The 19,427-nt window shown below is 45.8% G+C and overlaps 1 protein-coding gene across 6 annotated transcripts in view; it reads left to right on the top strand.

Annotated features, from left to right (window-relative positions):
• Positions 1 to 19,427, top strand: part of tcf7 (transcription factor 7) — a 265,368-nt gene that overhangs the window by 182,003 nt on the left and 63,938 nt on the right. For all 6 annotated transcript variants that reach the window (XM_038795900.1, XM_038795899.1, XM_038795905.1 and 3 more), the window contains one exon: positions 4,908 to 5,040. In XM_038795900.1, coding sequence (XP_038651828.1) covers positions 4,908 to 5,040 — 133 coding nt within the window. The remainder of the gene's footprint in view (positions 1 to 4,907; positions 5,041 to 19,427) is intronic.

Here is a 19,427-nt window from a genome sequence, read left to right as displayed (position 1 = left end):
TCTTTGTATAGCATTCATCATTCAATCAACACCTCTAAAACAGACATTCGGATCTTTTATTTCATTCCTTAATGTGGGGCGTGCTATGTGAAAATTATTGCTATATTTGCCTACCGTATAACAGCGTATACACTCCAGCGGTGCTCCCTCCCAATTGCTGTGAAGCAGTTCAAACTGCTGGGGGACATGAAAGATACTATCTAAATGCAAGTTATTTTTTTCTTCTTATCTCTGATTTATGCTGAGTTAATTATTCAGACAGGAGTATAGTAGATGCACTACAGTAGACCCCAGGTTAGAAAGGGAAAAAATAACTAAATGTCATCTCCTGATCACAATACAGTCACACCACTCGGTGCTCAGAATGAATTTCAGTTCTGATCCCCATCATGATCAATAGCACAAGGGCTGGATCTTCCCTTTCTGGTAGAGTAAGTGAGGGCAGGAGAGCCATCTGATCTCTCCATTTTCCTGGCTCAGAGATTATTTGTAACGTGGGCCTGGATCCCAGCGGAGTTTGAATAATGAGGGTTAGACAATCAACAGCTAGCTTTACACCCGGATGATTCCCTTTTCTCTTGGCCTTAGTTGAAAACATAATCAGGCAGGTATCAAACGGCTTGACTCTTTGCTATTGCCCAAAGTAAACTTTAACCTCAACATTTTCAGGAGCAGCAGGGAGAGGAGAGAATTGTGAGGGAAAAGAAATAAGGGTATTTTAAAAAGGTATCTGAATAGAGGGAAGCATCAAAGCTGAGTAAGTAAAATGGAGTATTGACAATTTGATGTCAAAATGTTGATTGATAGTTTAATTTTGTTTTAAATTGATTTTATTAAATCAAGAAGCAGCAGTAGAAGAGAGGGAGAACTATCAACAACGACCCATTCTGTTTAAACTGGAAAAAATGGCAGGCAATGAACAAAAGTTGGGAAAGAAATTTCCCAGGTCCATGAGCTTGAAAACAGGGGGTCAGTGCTCCTACCTAAAGGAGTTAGGAACCTATGTGCTGATGCCAGTTATGAAATGAAAATGAAATGAAAACCGCCTATTGTCACAAGTAGGCTTCAATGAAGTTACTGTGAGAAGCCCCTAGTCGCCACATTCCGGTGCCTGTTCGGGGAGGCTGTTATAAGGTACCATTTTCAGTTCTCGTACCAACTGGAGTGTGTGCCCTGCAGTGGTTGCTGAACTCATCAATGTTTAAAGGGATCACTGCAAAGGCCATGCAACAGGAGATAATCAGGTGGAAAGGTGATTTTGTGCAGTCAGAGGGGTAACACTCCTCCATGATGTTGACCCTCCCTCTGCAGTCATCCCTGAGAATTCCCTCACTCCCCTCCATTCCCCAACAAACTGTACCAGCAAAACCTGCATTGGAGCCACCAGATTTTCTAGAAGCCAAATCATTTGGTGAGCAGATAAAATGGAAATTATTTGATGTTTTTTGTCAAGGGTCTTGGCATTCCACTAACAGAACAGGTGACCTACCCCTATCTGGTGGCTATTTGTGATTGCTGCTAGTAGTATGTCTGTATGTCAGGATTATTTAAACAAGGCAGCCTCTTTCAGCCCAGCAAAGTCCAGCAGGGCCATCGACAGAGGTTCCCAGAAGGCAGATGCTGATATTTATGGCTAGGTTAAAACACTGGCAGATTTTCGAGCCCTTTGTGTTTTGCATTTGCAAACAATAAGGATATATAACACAGAATCTCCCTTGAAATGTCTGTTTGTTTCAAATCAGTTTCACAAATGTAATATCGATGAATTCAGTGTTCGTTCCCAAATGATAGATCAAAGCAATAGATCTGTATTCATATGAAAGAATAACTTTGACACAAGACAAGTGCAGCAGGCAAAAAATAACTGCAAACATGAAAAACAATGATCGTGGGCTCAGTACCAGAGACCCGTTGACCCCGCCCAACTCTTCACCTCACACCCCATGGAAATATCATGGAAATATATCCCAGCGGGCATCATTATCTTCAGATATGCGGTTCAAGAAGGCAGCTCACCACCACCTTCTCAAGGGCAATTAAGGATGGGCAATAAATGTTGGCCTAGACAACGAAGCCCACATCCCAGAAACGATGAATTTAAAAAACAGGATGACAAAGATGATGGACTCAGTAAGATTGATAAAATTAGCAAATTATCTAACTGGATGGAACTGGCTACGTAAAGCAGAAGATGATAACAAAAAGATGATGGGGGTGTGCTGGGGGGAAGGCTTGACTGAGGGAAGGGGCAGTGGCCAGTGAAGTTTTGCAGAGAACTATTTCAAATAGTCAGCAGTCAAGCTGATCGAGAAATGCCTTTCTTGTTTAATAGTGAATGTAGTAAAAGATTGCAGGTGGCATTAAGCTGAGTACCCAGGGAAGTGGTATAGAGATTGATCATATTTAAAGGGATCTGGACCAATTAGCCAGATTATCTCAGAAGGACTTTAATGGACATGAATGTAAGTTTATGCGAAGGGGAAGAGGAAACATTAAGTGCGTTTATGATGAAGGGATGTCCATTAGCAAAGATGGAACAGGAAAAGGATTTGGATGTGATTATCGAACATCCACTGAAATTTCCAGTCAATGTGAAGTTGTATCAACAAAGTTAATCACATTTTAAAATGTGTCTCAAGGGCAAGCGTTTTCTTTTTTTCCTTTTGCCAATTTGCTCCTCTTGTCTTTCCCGTTTCTCCTTAATCCCTTGCTGCAGTACCGTCACACAGGTATTGGTCAACCTCTGGTATCTCACCCAAACGATATGTTTGCCATGTGTGAGCCAGAACAGTGTCACAAACTATTTAACTTCAGTGGCCAACACAACTGAAGCCTATCCTGCCTTCCTCCAACATCCGATCATGTGCAATCCAACAACAAAATAACAACTTGTATTTATAAAGCACTTTAAATTTAATAAAACATTCCAAGGCGCTTCACAGGGAGGGTTATAAGCAAAAGGTGACACCAAGCAGAGTAACATAAGGAGATACAGAGCAGTTAGCCAATAGCTTCATCAAAATGGGAGGTTTTAAGCATCTTCTTAAAGGAGGAGAGAGGGACAGAGTGGAGAGGTTTAGGAGAAGAAATTCTAGAACTTAGAGCCCAGATAGTTGAAGGCAAGGCCACCACCTGTGGTACAGTAATTAAAATTGGGATGCTCAAACGGTCTAAATTAGATGAACGCAGATATCAAGGGCTGGAGGGGAATGACAGAAATCAGATGGAGTAAAGAAAATGGTGGAAGAAATTTGAAAACAAGGATGAGAATTTTAAAATTGAAATATTGTTTAATCAAGAGCCAATGTAGTTCAGCGAGCACAGTGAGAACAAAATCTTTGCTGACTTCCTAATTCAGGACACTACAGCCAAATTCTTTGGCATTAATCCACCTTCATCCCAGATTTAACCCAGCAGTCTCTTAGTTTACATGGCCCAATTACTCACTGTCTTCACCAATTAGGAGACTCCAAAGAAAATTCTATGAAATAGATTGTAATGTAATACTGGATATTAATGAGGTACATTTGGAGCCCGAGGCAGAATCCTGTGCAGGCGACAAGGGTCTCTGCTGTCACCTGGAGAGCCAGTGAGACCCCCTTTGCGGATCGGAGCGGAGACGGGCAGATGGCAGGGTCCCCCCTCCCCACCTGATTTAAATTCCCTCTCATCAGCAAACTCACCACAGGGGAGGGAACAAGATTCTGCCCTCTATAAGCAGTTTTAAAAGAGAAACAATGCTTTTTAAAACATTCCAAAAAAAGCAACAAATGTAAGTTCATTTTAATTGAAAGTGTGGCCATGATCCAGGTTTCTGAACCGCTGTGAGCAATGGGAGCTGGACTTCCGCTGGGCATTCTGCTGTTATACTTATTGCTGAATTTCAGTCTAATAACAGGGAGAAATCAGCTGCAGCAAACATGGTTTTGGGACCAACGAGTTAGTGGTTCGCAAACCTCAGGTTTTATCAGCAAGGCACCTTTGGAAAGAGCAGATATACAGTAATTGTTAAACACAAAATTAAGTTATTATTAAACACAAATTAATGAATGCAAATTAAGGAACTACTAAACACATTCACAAGGTATATTGCTTAAGTGGGTTGAACTGCAGCATTGGCTGCAGCCTCAGTGTGCGTTACCTCAACAGAACTTTGGTAAACCCTCTGAATGTGACATGGACAATTAGAAGTACATCCTTCTCTGCCCATCCATTCAAAGGGTAGACAAGTGCTTCCTGCTCCACAAATGAAAGGTGACTGCATGCCTCATGCCAGAATCAAACTAAGCCGATGCAAAATTTTTAAAGGTTATTTAGGATGGGCCATAAAAGGGACTGGATCATTGAAAATTTCCTTTTCACATCTGGGTTTGAATCAAGACAACACCGATGGGAAAGTTCTGTGGTCGGTCAATCCAGGACAGTCTCAGGCTGCTCCTTAACAAGCACAATCCACTACTTTATCCTATACTTCTGAAATTTAGGGTTAAGGAGTTATGTTAGGACAGAGTTGAGGAGATTTACCATGATTTCAGGAGGTTTCATGGGACAGAGTGTTAAATTGAATTTGCAGCATAGAAACAGGCCAGGCAGCCCAACGAGTCTATGCTGGTGTTTAAGTTCCCTGTGATCTTCCTCCCACTTCATCTCATTGCACATTATTGTAGAAGGAGCTTTATAAATATCATGTCACATGGGAGTGTTTGACAAGGCAGAGTGGAAAAAGCAGTTTAAAAACAAAATCTAGTGCCAAGTAAAGAATATACAGTATTACTGCCATGACAATGACTGTGGCTGTGTTCCCAAATCATTGATTTGTTAGTGCATTATGTCAAAATAATACTCACCTTTCCAGTCCAATGATGAGATTGAGTTTCTAAATCTTGTGTTTTCTTTTTTTCTTTCAGTCAAACAAGGTTCCTGTGGTGCAGCCATCCCATGCAGTCCACCCCCTCACACCTCTCATCTCGTACAGCAATGAGCACTTTGCTCCCAGTTCCCACTCACCGCACCTTCCAGCTGAAATCAACCAGAAAACAGGTAGGAGGATTGGCACTTCAGGTTGCCAATGTGTCAATAATTTGCAAAACGGTAATGCTGCTGATAAGATAATAACTGCAGTGGTAACGCGTTTAACACGCAGAGTAAGAGAGCCAAGTCCAGATCCAGAGCTCATACTGGAGTGGATAGAAGCAGATTGTAATCTTAGCCAAGGATGGAGAGGATTCAGGGGAGGAAGCTGCGATCTATCCATCTGTACAATGTGATCCTGGTGGGACACTGTGGCACTGAACCTTGAGCCATTATAGTACCATGGAGTGTGGACCATTGCAATTTCATTCAGTATCAAGTTGAAGCTACAGCACCAGGTTAAAGTCCAATAGGTTTGTTCCAAATCACTAGCTTTCGGAGCACTGCTCCTTCCTCAGGTGAATGAAGAGGTGGGTTCCAGAAACATATATATAGACAAAGTCAAAGATGCAAGACGATACTTCGTTTGTTAAAACAGTCCATTGCACGCGCAGTTGCAGAAGTCCAACGATGATCCAAACGCATGCCAGCAGTCCTTGCTTCATTCTGTGTTTCTGTTTTCCGGGTAATCCTGGGGGTGCAAGCATAGTATGTGTTATTATCTTTAGTTAATATCTCGTTTTATTAGTCTTTCTCTCCTTACTCCAATTACCCGTTATGATTGTCACCATGTGTGACTCCCTAATTTTTTGTTTAAATACCATTTGGGAGAGACAAGAAATGCAAATTTTTAAAGTACAGAGACTCTCGCAGCATGTGGTCGATGCGGGGAGTGGTCGGACAATTTCTTCGACCAGTCTTTTCTTTACTTGCAACCAGTGGTGGTTGAGGCTTATCTTAACCAGACGAATTTCAGGGCGGCCAGTTTTATACAGTTTTGTCCCAGGGTTCAGAGGTAGTTCGCATGTAGCAACGTGTATAGCAACCAATTGTGTCATAGGGGCTGGTTTAGCTCATTGAGCTAAATCGTTGGCTTTTAAGGCAGACCAAGCAGGCCAGCAGCACGGTTCAATTCCCGTACCAGCCTCCCCGAACAGGTGCTGGAATGTGGCGACTAGGGGCTTTTCACAGTAACGTCATTGAAGCCGACTCGTGACAGTGAGCGATTTTCATTTCATATGTGTAAATAGCAGGTGGGGAGCTACCAGGAGGTAAGGAAAAGAAGGGGTGAGCGTATGGAACGTGGCAAAATGCATTCTTTATACCTCAACCAAAGGGAGAGTAGAGAAGGTGAAACTGAGGCCTGCCAAAGGCAACGCAAAGTGTAGAGAACCATTCCAGAGCGTATGAAGTGAAGGGAACATGAGGTGCGTGTGGGCCGCTGCAGGAGAAGAATGGGTGGAATCCCCGGGTAGGGCGGGGGTTAGTGCCGTTACTCCACTAGCCGAGCTTAACTGACCAGATGAATTTGGGGTCCTCAGGTAGGGCGGGGATCAGTGCCATGATTCCCTACCTGGGTGACCTAGGTGAACGGGAAGAGTTTGAGGTTGTGTGGAAACTGAAGACTGGGAGAACAGTGATCTGTTTCTCAACAAATGTGTGCCTTTCACTGACATTTGGTATCGTTCCCTTGAATCAGAAGAGTAATTGTGTGTCAGGTGACATGAATTAAAACCATGTAGTAGAAAAAAGAAGAAGGAAAAAGGCGGGCAGGCTCCATCAGAACTTGGACACCATAATACTTAGGCGGTGTCTCTTTCTCATCATCTGATCACCTCAGGGTTCTGTACCAAACAGTGTTGCAAAAGCATTACCGAAACGAGAGTCAGTATCTGAATCATCACCATCTCCCGGATGCCAGACGCGCATCTGCCGTTTCTGTGCCTTGGACGCGTGGGCTGTCGGATGGTCCAAATCATCGTGACTTACCAGTCTGCAAGAGGTGTCACGGTGCCAAAGGGGAATTTGGTTGTCGTGAGGCGTAGGGGCGGTGGAAGTGGAGGGCAAGTTACTGTGGTCGGGCGGTGGATGTGGCGGTGGCTGGGGGAGGGCATATAGGGGGTCAAAGATATATTTAAGTCGTGGTTCCAGGGGCTGGGGGTGACTGGGGGCAGAGAGATCACGCCAGTGTTCAGGGATAGTAATCAAATCCGGGAGGCTCTTGCTGTCTTCGGAGTCAAGTTCAAGGTGAAAGTCCGTCCCTGTGTTCGGGTCTGTTGGCGTGGACAAAGGATAAATGCCGGCATGGCTGGGGGAGGGTTGGCGTAAGGGTTGGACTAGGTTGTCGATGGGCGGGGCGTAATCGTCTCCAATTGCCAGAGAGATGTGGTGGGTGTGGCTACATTGTGGTCTGTAGACTTTGAGTTGGTTGATGTGGAACCAACTAGTTTTACCATTGGGGTACATTATCTTGTACACGGAGGGGTTCACTTTTTTGGAAATGGAGTTGGGTCCTGTAAATTTGGGGCAGAGGAAAGAACTAGGGTTGTAAAGTGAAACCATTCCTCGCTGACTGTGTACTCTATGGGGTGGACAGTTTTTTGTCAAAGCAGGCTTTACTCTGCTTCCTTCTAGCACCTAATCGGACAGCTGCAGCGGGTTGTGCTGCTTTAATGTTATCTGTAACCTGTTGGACTGCTTTTTCGTGTGTAAGGGCGGTTACTGTAGGGGCTTGCCAAATCGAGGCCTAATAAATGTGTGGGTTTTGGTGTGTTTTACCGTAATGTCCCTGCCTTGTAACAGTAGTGTGCAGCGAGCTGCTCTGATTTGGCTGACTGAACCGTCCTTTAATCTACCGTCTCATAGAATTTACAGTGCAGAAGGAGGCCATTCAGCCCATCAAGTCTGCACCGGCTCCTGGAAAGAGCACCCTACCCAAGGTTAACACCTCCACCCTATCCCCATAACCCAGTAACCCCAACCAACACTAAGGGACACTAAGGGCAATTATCATGGCCAATCCACCTAACCTGCACATCTTTGGACTGTGGGAGGAAACCCGTTCACCTAGGTCACCTTGTGGGAGGCATGTCCACGTGTACTGCTGCCCTTGAAATGTAAACGCGAATTTATGCTGAGAGGCCCTGTCTGATGGGATGGCCCAAAAGCCATTGCTGATGTCCAGCACTATGAAGTATTTTATGCACTCCCTGTTTGAGCATGGTAGCGGGACTCGTGGCAACGGTGGGGGCTGCTAAAGGGATTACCTTATTAATTTCTCAGTAGTTGATTGTTAGTCACCATGAACCATCGGGCTTTTTTACGGCCAAATTGGGGCATTATTTCTGGAAGCTATGGGTCAAATAACTCCTTGGTCTAACAAACTGTTAATAATCTTCAAAATTTCACCCTCGGCTTGCTGTGGGAAACCGTATTGCTTTTGTGGCTTTGGATCGGGATCTGAAATCTTTACTGTACCTGGGATCTGCCCACAATCATGCTTCTGTTGTGCGAACAAAGCTTTGTCATTCCTGAGGACCTCTCTAACCGTCTGGTCTGCACTAATTGTTTGCGGATTAAACCGATAGTACCCTACTGAGCAAATCCTGTTTTCATAATCCCCTACTGTGAGCGTAGCGGAAGCCCTAGCTGTTTTAGCCATTCGCCAGACACATTTGTTTACTGGGTCAAACGAAAGGTTATGAGAGCTCATAAAATCAATGCCTAAAATGTGCTCTGCGATTTGGGGTAAGTCAACTAAAACGACGGGGTGTTTGGTGCTCATGTTCCCTTTCTGAATGGGTACGGGAGCTGTGATATATCCTTGTTGCATGTCGCCTGTGAATCCATTCAGGGTGATGGTGTCTGCGATGGGCCATTTGTCCTGTTGAAACATGGTGGAGGAGTTTAAAGTGGTGCGGGATCCTCCTGTGTGCCAAAGGAAATTGACTGCATGTCCCCGGACTGTGCTTGTTACTACTGGTCTGCCTGATTTTGTCCCAGTGTGTGTCACAGACCCAAGTTGGGGAGACCGAACACCGTCAATCTGTGGAGTTAAATGCTAAGTCGTCTGAACAGGCACTAACATTATGCATGGGCCGAACATTGTTCCTGGGTGGGGGGTTTGGTTGTTGGTATCGTTGATGGTTCGGGGGGTTTAGTCGGCAATCACGGGCGTATTGTCCTATGTGGCCACAATTGTAACAACCTTGTGGTGCCTGTCCTCTGGGGTGCTGTCCCTCGTGTCTACCCTCGTTTATCCATGATGGGTCCTGGCTAGTCCTAACTGGGTGCATGTTTGCTTCTATCTCATCCTGATCTGTCTGTCGGTGTAAGGTTTGTTCCCATGCTCTAGAAAGTCATTTCAATACCCAAACTTCATTGTGTGTGTGGTCTGCGGGGTCATAGTTTACACAAGCCTTTTGACCTGCGTCTGTGGCATGCGAGACTAAGGTACGGGATAATTTAGTGGTGTCCTAGTCGTTTAGGTGTGGGCGGTTCAATTGTCCGTAGACTGCCATAAAATGAATCCATAGGCGACCAGCAAATGCGGTCGGATGTTCTCCCTTCTTTTGCCTGCAGTGATTTGAACCCTCGACTGGATCTCCTTTGTTATACCCGGTGGCATCTAATATGGCTGTTTTCATTTCCTGTAGGGTTCCTCCTGCTACATTTTAGGGTTCTGGCAAAGCTGACCTTACGGACTGGCTCAGGCTCATAACTATTAGCTTTATTTCCTCTCTCTCATCTAGGCCATACATAACTTTTTGTTGACACACCTCCTCAAAGAAGCTGTGTGGGTCGCGGTGGGCTGGCATGGACTAATTTTCGTGCAAGCCTCTCTTAATTGGGTTATGGATAGTGGGGTGGTGTAAACAATATCAGGCTCATCCTGATCCGATGACCTGTGTTGTATGGTAACCGGATTCATGGGGGTTGAATTGTGAGTGGGGGTGGGTGCCGCCTGTGCAGTCGGTGGTGCGGGTACTTTTCTTTTTAGGGTGTGGGGTGCTCGATTTTGATTTCCCGTGTTCTCTACCTATCTTTGGGCGCTTTTAAGAACATAAGAACTAGGAGCAGGAGTAGGCCATCTGGCCCCTCGAGCCTGCTCCGCCATTCAATGAGATCATGGCTGATCTTTTGTGGACTCAGCTCCACTTTCCGGCCCGAACACCATAACCCTTAATCCCTTTTTTCTTCAAAAAACTATCTATCTTTACCTTAAGAACATTTAATGAAGGAGCCTCAACTGCTTCACTGGGCAAGGAATTCCATAGATTCACAACCCTTTGGGTAAAGAAGTTCCTCCTAAACTCAGTCCTAAATCTACTTCCCCTTATTTTGAGGCTATGCCCCCTAGTTCTGCTTTCACCCACCAGTGGAAACAACCTGCCCGCATCTATCCTATCTATTCCCTTCATAATTTTAAATGTTTCGATAAGATCCCCCCTCATCCTTCTAAATTCCAACGAGTACAGTCCCAGTCTACTCAACCTCTACTCGTAATCCAACCCCTTCAGCTCTGGGATTAACCTCGTGAATCTCCTCTGCACACCCTCCAGTGCCAGTACGTCCTTTCTCAAGTAAGGAGACCAAAACTGAACACAATACTCCAGGTGTGGCCTCACTACCACCTTATACAATTGCAGCATAACCTCCCTAATCTTAAACTCCATCCCTCTAGCAATGAAGGACAAAATTCCATTTGCCTTCTTAATCACCTGTTGCACCTATAAACCAACTTTCTGTGACTCATGCACTAGCACACCCAGGTCTCTCTGCACAGCAGCATGCTTTAATATTTTATTGTTTAAATAATAATCCCGTTTGCTGTTATTCCTACCAAAATGGATAACCTCACATTTGTCAACATTGTATTCCATTTGCCAGACCCTAGCCCATTCACTTAACCTATCCAAATCCCTCTGCAGACTTCCAGTATCCTCTGCACTTTTCGCTTTACCACTCATCTAAGGGTCATCTGCAAACTTGGACACATTGCCCTTGGTCCCCAACTCCAAATCATCTATGTAGATTGTGAACAATTGTGGGCCCAACACGGATCCCTGAGGGACACCACTATCTACTGATCGCCAACCAGAGAAGCACCCATTAATCCCCACTCTTTGCTTTCTATTATTTAACCAATCCTCTATCCATGCTACTACTTTATCCTTAATGCCATGCATCTTTATCTTATGCAGCAGCCTTTTGTGTGGCACCTTGTCAAAAGCTTTCTGGAAATCCAGATATACCACATCCATTGGCTCCCCGTTATCCACTGCACTGGTAATGTCCTCAAAAAATTCCACTAAATTAGTTAGGCACGACCTGCCCTTTATGAACCCATGCTGCGTCTGCCCAATGGGACAATTTCTATCCAGATGCCTCGCTATTTCTTCCTTGATGATAGATTCCAGCATCTTCCCTACTACCGAAGTTAAGCTCACTGGCCTATAATTTCCTGCTCTCTGCCTACCTCCTTTTTTAAACAGTGGTGTCACGTTTGCTAGTTCCCAATCCACCGGGACCACCCCAGTGTCTAGTGAATTTTGGTAAATCATCACTAGTGCATCTGCAATTTCCCTAGCCATCTCTTTTAGCACTCTGGGATGCATTCCAGGGCCAGGAGATTTGTCTACCTTTAGCCCCATTAGCTTGCCCATCACTACCTCCTTCGTGATATCAATCCTCTCAAGGTCATCACCTGTCATAACCTCATTTCTATCAGTCACTGGCATGTTATTTGTGTCTTCCACTGTAAAGACCGACCCAAAAAGCCTGTTCAGTTCCTCAGCCATTTCCTCATCTCCTATTAATAAAACTCCCTTCTCATCCTCTAAAGGACCAATATTTACCTCATCCACTCTTTTTTGCTTTATATATTTGTAAAAACTTTTGCTGTCTGCTTTTATATTCTGAGCAAGTTTACTCTCATACTCTATCTTACTCTTCTTTATAGCTTTTTTAGTAGCTTTCTGTTGCCCCTTAAATATTTCCCAGTCCTCTAGTCTCCCACCAATCTTTGCCACTTTGTATGCTCTTTCCCTCAATTTGATACTCTCCCTTATTTCCTTAGATATCCACGGTCGATTTTCCCTCTTTCTACCGTCCTTCCTTTTTGTGGGTATAAACCTTTGCTGAGCACTGTAAAAAATTGCTTGGAAGGTTCTCCACTGTTCCTCAACTGTTCCACCATAAAGTCTTTGCTCCCAGTCTATCTTAGCTAGTTCTTCTCTCATCCCATTGTAATCTCCTTTGTTTAAACACAAAACACTAGTGTTTGATTTTACCTTCTCACCCTCCATCTGTATTTTAAATTCCACCATATTGTGATTGCTCCTTCCGAGAGGATTCCTAACTATGAGATCATGAATCAATCCTGTCTCATTACACAGGACAAGATCTAGGACCGCTTGTTCCCTCGTAGGTTCCATTACATACTGTTCTAGGAAACTATCGCGGATACATTCTATAAACTCCTCCTCAAGGTTGCCTTGACCGACCTGGTTAAACCAATCGACATGTAGATTAAAATCCCCCATGATAACTGCTGTACCATTTCTACATGCATCAGTTATCTCTTTGTTTATTGCCTGCCCCACCGTAACGTTACTATTTGGTGGCCGATAGACTACTCCTATCAGTGACTTTTTCGCCTTACTATTCCTGATTTCCAACCAAATGGATTCAACCTTATCCTCCATAGCACCGATATCATCCCTAACTATTGCCCGGATGTCATCCTTAAATAACAGAACTACACCACCTCCCTTACCATCCACTCTGTCCTTCCGAATAGTTTGATACCCTCGGATATTTAACTCCCAGTCGTGACCATCCTTTAACCATGTTTCAGTAATGGCCACTAAATCATTCACGATGATTTGCGCCATCAACTCATTTACTTTATTCCGAATACTACGAGCATTCAGGTAAAGTACACTTATGTTGGGTTTTTTTTACCTCTGTTTTGAATCTTAACATCTCCAGTTTTGTTTAATTCTTGCCAATCAGGAGCATCTTACTCATCTAAATCCTGCCCGAATGTGTACCTGAAGCCATTCTGTACTGAGAGTAGCGACTGTAACTTTTCTATCTTCTGTCGGCATTTAGCATGGTCAACGGTACTCTGCCTCTGTTCCTTAGTGGAGCTGTGGAGCGCTCTCAAAGCTGCTTCTAAATCTGCGCATTTTCTAATTAGCTGGGCGACCTGTTGTTCTGTTTCATCTCTTACCGGGACTGCACGCTGTGTATCTTGGTAGGCTCTATCAAACTGGGTCTGGAAGCTACTAAGGTGAACTAGACAAGATTGATGTGCGCGTTTTACATCGGCCATTTCCTTATCCTTAGCTGCTAACTGTTCTCGGAGTTGCTCAATTATCTTCTCGCTTTCGTTACTTTTTCCCTCGTTCTTTTCTTCTCAATTAACTGCCCACGGAGCATCTTCACAACCTCCTCTGTGCCTCACAACTGTGCCAAACAGGACACTATTGCCTTCGGCTTTCGAAATGAAATGAAAATGAAATGAAAATCGCTTATTGTCACAAGTAGGCTTCAAATGAAGTTACTGTCGTCACATTCCGGCGCCTGTTCGGGGAGGCTGGTACGGGAATTGAACCGTGCTGCTGGCCTGCCTTGGTCTGCTTTAAAAGCCAGTGATTTAGCCCTGTGTTAAACCAGCCCCAGTTTCTGACTTTCCCTACATTTTTCTTGTGGGCCTCGCTTAGGTTCTCCCACCAAGTTTGTCCTATCTTTTCTGGACCTGACTCAACATTCGACCAAAGGGGCCATCCTTTCCCCTTTAAGTATTTCCTTAACTCGTCCTCCCATTTGGGGCATTGCTCTGCTCTTTTGGTCGCTGCGACCTTGGGTTCCTGTGGATTCCTCAATTTTTCCATTGCTTTAGTGGCCATTACTTATCTTATCTCTCTACTTTTAATTTGGGACAGGGGAATAAAGCACCGATTTGAACAGCAGGTCTGGCTTAAGCTATTTTCCAGCTCACCATCCCTCGATAGTTGTACACAATTCTAACGAGCTTACCTTACTCTTCCTGTTAGGTACGCATGCGGGTTAGTACACACTTCCGAAATTCGGTTATTTGGTCGATATGGGACTTGAACCTGTGGTTCTTTCTCTTTCTCGCAATTGGATTCAAAGTTTGTGGGTTCTCTCGGAGTGACAAAGTCACTTCTAATCGAGTCCCGTCAGAGTCACCAATAATGTTGCTCTATAATAATGTTGGAGAACCACAAGCCTTATATTGATCAAATGACCACACAACCAGTTAGTTAGTTCAAATGATGGTTTATTTACGTACACAAGAGTTATCTCAACATGCAAAGACACTATCTACTACGAGTTAAACTACACCTATCAGCTACAATAACCTATACTTAACTTCAGGGCGACCGGCACTGTGCAAATGGATAAGGGCTTTATCTGGATTTCACTTGGCTGGTTCGAAGAAAGTGGCTCTGTCTCTGCTGGGCTCATTCATCAGGTAGCGATTGTTGGTCTTGAACTTGGCTGGCTGTTCCTGCTACGACTGGGTTGGCACAGGCCGGATCCAAAAGAGATAGAACACATGGCTGTGTCCTCTTTTATCCCTCTGGGATTTTGCGCTCTTTGGGGCGGTCCTTAACCTTGGACCCAATAGTTCAACAGGGCTCTGATCACTGTCTTCGATGTCGACAAATAAAGGGACAGGTGCCTTGGTGGCTGGGCGGGTCCTTAGTGGTCATTGACCTTGGCAGTTGTGCTTCCTGAGTAAGGGGAGTGGCGCCGATCAGTCTGTGGCTGTACCGGTTGATTGATTGGAGTTCTATTGCCCTGGGAAAATGGGCCATTAAAATGCAAACGAGCGGGGGTTTCGATCAGGTCTGGTTACCTATGTTTCAGATACACATCGGCTCTGTATCTGTCTGAGACCTGGGTTGGCCATAATTCCCATGGTCCTTTGCAGGTGGCAATCTTAGATGGCTCCACCTTGTAATTGCTGAGCTGACTGATCTCAGCTAGTTGTCAGTAATTGATCTTAAAATTCTCAGGCTAGGAAGATGAAACACTTCCCAGTGTATCAGCTCGTAGTTCCTGTTGGAAAGTGCACACTTCTAGGAAACATCAGACCCATGGTAAAACAGCCGCTAATGCACACTAACCTTGTGGGTAGAAGGACAAACTAAAATTTAAAGCAAAAACTCAGTGAGAGTCAAGAAAGAACTTGCTCAGAAATGTTTTTTCCAAATAACCTTGACAAAAATAAATGCCAGCATCTGTGTGCATGAAACTAGCATTGGGTGTCAGACAGTGGTTTAACCTTTTCCTTCCCAAGCAAACTAAAGGCATGTAAATTAATTAACGAAATGTGTGATTGTGGTATATTTGTGTCAGGGATTTGACCGGAAATAACAGTGAAAAGGCAAAGTGATCTTTACACTGTGAGTAATATCTAAATGTCAAGTCAGGTCAACGTGAGACTGAGCTTTGGAGTCTGTGCTACTTAAAAGAGGTTGTGTCATCACGTTTGGGAGCTTTGTGGTCAATTTTAGCTTGTGGTAGAACTTGGAGTTTGCTCTGAACACTTTGTTGGAACCTTGCTGTCACAGTTTGTGTCAGAGGGAACGTTCATTCTGCAGCCAAACCTACATTCAATGTATTGAACCTTTCCTTTGCATTCCTTCATTATTTTGAGGTTCATTTTTAACATCACACTTGTATGATTCAATTTTAGCTGTCTACTTGACAGAAGACTAGTTAGACTCAACGGCGTCCCGTTCCCTTCCACATTTCCTCCATTTTATCCTGCTCTTCTGAACAGGTGAAAAGGTCACCTGCTGGAGATTGGAGACGGAGTGTGTGGAGGTGGGGTGGGGCTAGATTTGGTGTCCGGGGGACCTTGTAAGGGATTGTTCAGTAGATCTCATAAGAGTTTCAGAAACTTGCATGGTAGAACAGTGGTGTTTATTGATAATATATAACTATTTACTTATGTACAAAGTATAACTCTGACTAAGCAGCTTCTGCTTTACTCTTTCAATACAACCCTAACTACTGTCATATGCCTCTCTACATCAAACTGTGGGCTGTACTATTCTCCAGTCCCACATTAATCCTTGCTATCTCAAACACCCTTAGATTATGCCTCCCCCCAAGTCTTTATCCAATATATTTACAGTTCAACCTTTCTTTCAGTGCGACCCTCGCCCCACCCCTACTCAAGTTGCTGACGTTATTAATTCTGACAATCTAGAGGCTTGCCAATTCTTCCAGATCTCGTTCTGGTCACATTTGGAGGAGAGATAGGCTCAGCTGTTTTGGGCAAGCTTGTTGACTGGTATTTGAAATATTTGTATTCTGTGTTTCCGGCATTTGGTTGTCTCTACCTGACTCACTTTCGCACTCCTCGGAGTTGTATTTTTCCTAATCAATAACCCATCTGCTTTGTTCGGCCACTATAGGCTTGTTCCATTCCTTCCAGAGGGAGTATTCACTCCACCCCTTCATGACATGGACACGGGTTTTCTTTCTCCGAGGGGTCCACCATGATATTTCTGGGAGTTGATTGTGTACCTCCATTGCATTTGAATGTTCCTCATCCATGAGCTCAACTTGCTGTTTGGTTTTCACCGTCTCTCTGTATTCATTACTTTTTAAAATAAATTTAGAGTACCTAATTCTTTTTATCTCAATTGAGGGGCAATTTAGTTTGGCGAATCCACCTACCCTGCACATCTTTGGGTTGTGGGGGTGAGATCCAAACACGGGGAGAATGTGAAAACTCCACACAGACAATGACCCGGGGCTGGGATCGAACCCGGATCCTCAACGCCGTGAGGATGCAGTGCTAACCCATTGCGCCACCATGCTGCCCCACTCTGTATTCATTCCTGTGCCCTTGCATCTCACTGAGGTGTGCTCTGATGGATTTATTGTCGCTATTCTGTTCCAGCATCACCTTGCTGCTATGGACTTCTACTGGATTGCAGTTTAGGTGCCAGTGGTCCCAGGTTGAGTGACAGCAACCATTGGAGCCTAAGGTTGGGACTCATTCTTCTTTGCTCATCATTCTTATGTATGTGTTCTGCCCAAAGTATGGTGGTTTATTTGAAGGTTTGACTGGTCTGACCAAAGAGGAGCTTCTACCACCTGCAAAAGAATTGGATAAACGGATTCTGCAGGGAGTTTTACATAGAATTTACAGTGCAGAAGGAGGCCATTCGGCCCATCGAGTCTGCACTGGCTCTTGGATAGAGCACCCTACCCAAGGTTAACACCTCCACCCTATCCCCATAACCCAGTAACCCCAACAAGGGCAATTTTGGACACTAAGGGCAATTTAGCATGGCCAATCCACCTAACCTGCACATCTTTGGACTGTGGGAGGAAACCGGAGCACCCGGAGGAAACCCACGCACACACGGGGAGGATGTGCAGACTCCGCACAGACAGTGACCCAAGCCGGAATCGAACCTGGGACCCTGGAGCTGTGAAGCGATTGTGCTATCCACAATGCTACCGTGCTGCCCACCGATGTGCAGGGAAAGTTTTTCATGTAGAGGGTGGTGGGTCCTGGAATGCCAGGGGAGGTGGTGGAGGCAGTCACGATAGCAACGTTTAAGATGTAGCTTGATAGACACATGAAAGGGCGGGGAATGGAGGGATACAGATTGTTTGGGCAAAAAGTAATAAGTCTAAATAAGGAATCCGGATCAGCACAGGCTGGGTGGGATGAAGGGTCGGTTCCTGTGCTGTAATGTTCTTAGTTCTTTGTTCTATCTGGGGGCTTGTGCCAAAGTTGGGAGAGCTGTCTCACAGACTAGTCAAGCAACAGCCTAACATAATCGTACTCACAGAATCATACCTTGCAGACAATGTCCCAGACACCACTATCACCATTGCTGGGTATGTCCTGTCTCACCGGCAGCACAGACCCAGCAGAGGTGGCAGCACAGTGGGATACAGTCGGGAGGGAGTTACCCTGGGAGTCCCCAACATCGATTCTGGACCCCATGAAGTCTCAGGGCTTCAGGTTAAACATGGGCAAGGAAACCTCCTGCTGATTACCCACCAATCGATTGTCCCCAATCGCGGGCCTGGTCACCGTGGAGCCCCCCCCCCCCCCCCCCCCCCCCGGGACAGCTCCCCCCCAGCCCCCCCCTTACCAGGACGGCCCCCAGAACGCGACGTCCCGCCGGGTAGGACCATATGCAAACGATGTCAGCAGACTCGGCCCGTCGAGCGCGCAGAATCACCGCGGGGGGGGCGCTTTCAACTGCCTCTCTTTTGCTCCCAGTGCTGACGGACATGGGCCGGGATTCTCCGAGCCTCTGCACCGCAATGATGCTCGGCGCGAGGGCGGAGAATGGGCGTCAGACCCGCGATCGGGTCCGATGCCTCTCCCGCAATTCTCCAGTCATCACCGCAAATCACGTGCGCGCAGTCGATGCAGCGCCGTTCGGGGGCCATTGAAAGAGGGCACCGCGGCGATTCTCCGCCGACAACTGGCCGAGTTCCTGCCAGCGTGGTTCACTCATGGTTCCACCAGTGGGGGGATCTCAGAGTGGCGGCTGCGGACCCAGTGAGCAGCCGCCCTGGTGGGGGGCGGAGGGAATCCGTCACTGGAGGGGGCCTACAGGACGGCCAGGCCAGCAATCGGGCGCCACCGATCGGAGGGCGGGTGCGATCTCGGGGGGTGGGGGCCTATATTGTCGGGGCTGGCCCGTGGTGTGGGTCCGTCATGCTGACTTCTCCTTGAATCTCTCCACACAACTCTCTCTCCTGCCTACTGTCATGTTCTCTGTACATTATACTGTGTGCAGTACTGTTCTCCAATCTTATATTATCCCCTTGCTATGCCAAATACTCTAGTACTATAAGGGAGAGGGTTTTCCACTTTAAAAATGCAGATTGAGCTTTAATGACAGCACCAGGTCCTGACTGCTATTTCAAGCAGTGCCACGAGCAGTCCTACCAATGGAGCCTGGTGGCAAAATGTTGGGGCTAGAAGGGGCCAAACCTGGTGCATTTCTGGCTCCCTTCTGCCTTCCTTGTGAGGTCAGGAGAAGCAGGAATGCTCCTAAAGGCCCCCAAAAAGAAGGTTTAGGACTCCCACTCCCAGGCGTTAAAATTGCCCAGACCTCACGCTGCGGAGGTCAGGACGGGTTACCACGCATCTCGAACTGCACCACCCTCCTGAGTGGACTGTCAGAACCAGTTGGTGACGTGGCAGAAGCTACCTCATCACTGTGTGTTGTGTCTAACATTACAATGGCAACATTTGTTTTAAGTGGAAGGAGATAGGATACAGGTCAGCCGTCATCACGTTGGATGGTGTAACAGGCTAGAAGGCTGAATAGCCAGCTAATTTTGTGATGTTTCTAACAGGAATATGCCTGCATACAGAAAAGCAGCAACTTGGGCAGCATGGTGGCACAGTGGTTAGCATTGCTGCCTGCAGTGCTGAGGACCCGGGTCCTGGCCCTGGGTCACTGTCTGTGTGGAGTTTGCACGTT

Source organism: Scyliorhinus canicula, chromosome 4 (assembly GCF_902713615.1).
Source record: "Scyliorhinus canicula chromosome 4, sScyCan1.1, whole genome shotgun sequence".
Taxonomy (NCBI): domain Eukaryota; kingdom Metazoa; phylum Chordata; class Chondrichthyes; order Carcharhiniformes; family Scyliorhinidae; genus Scyliorhinus; species Scyliorhinus canicula.
This window is presented reverse-complemented; position numbering and strand designations above follow the sequence as displayed.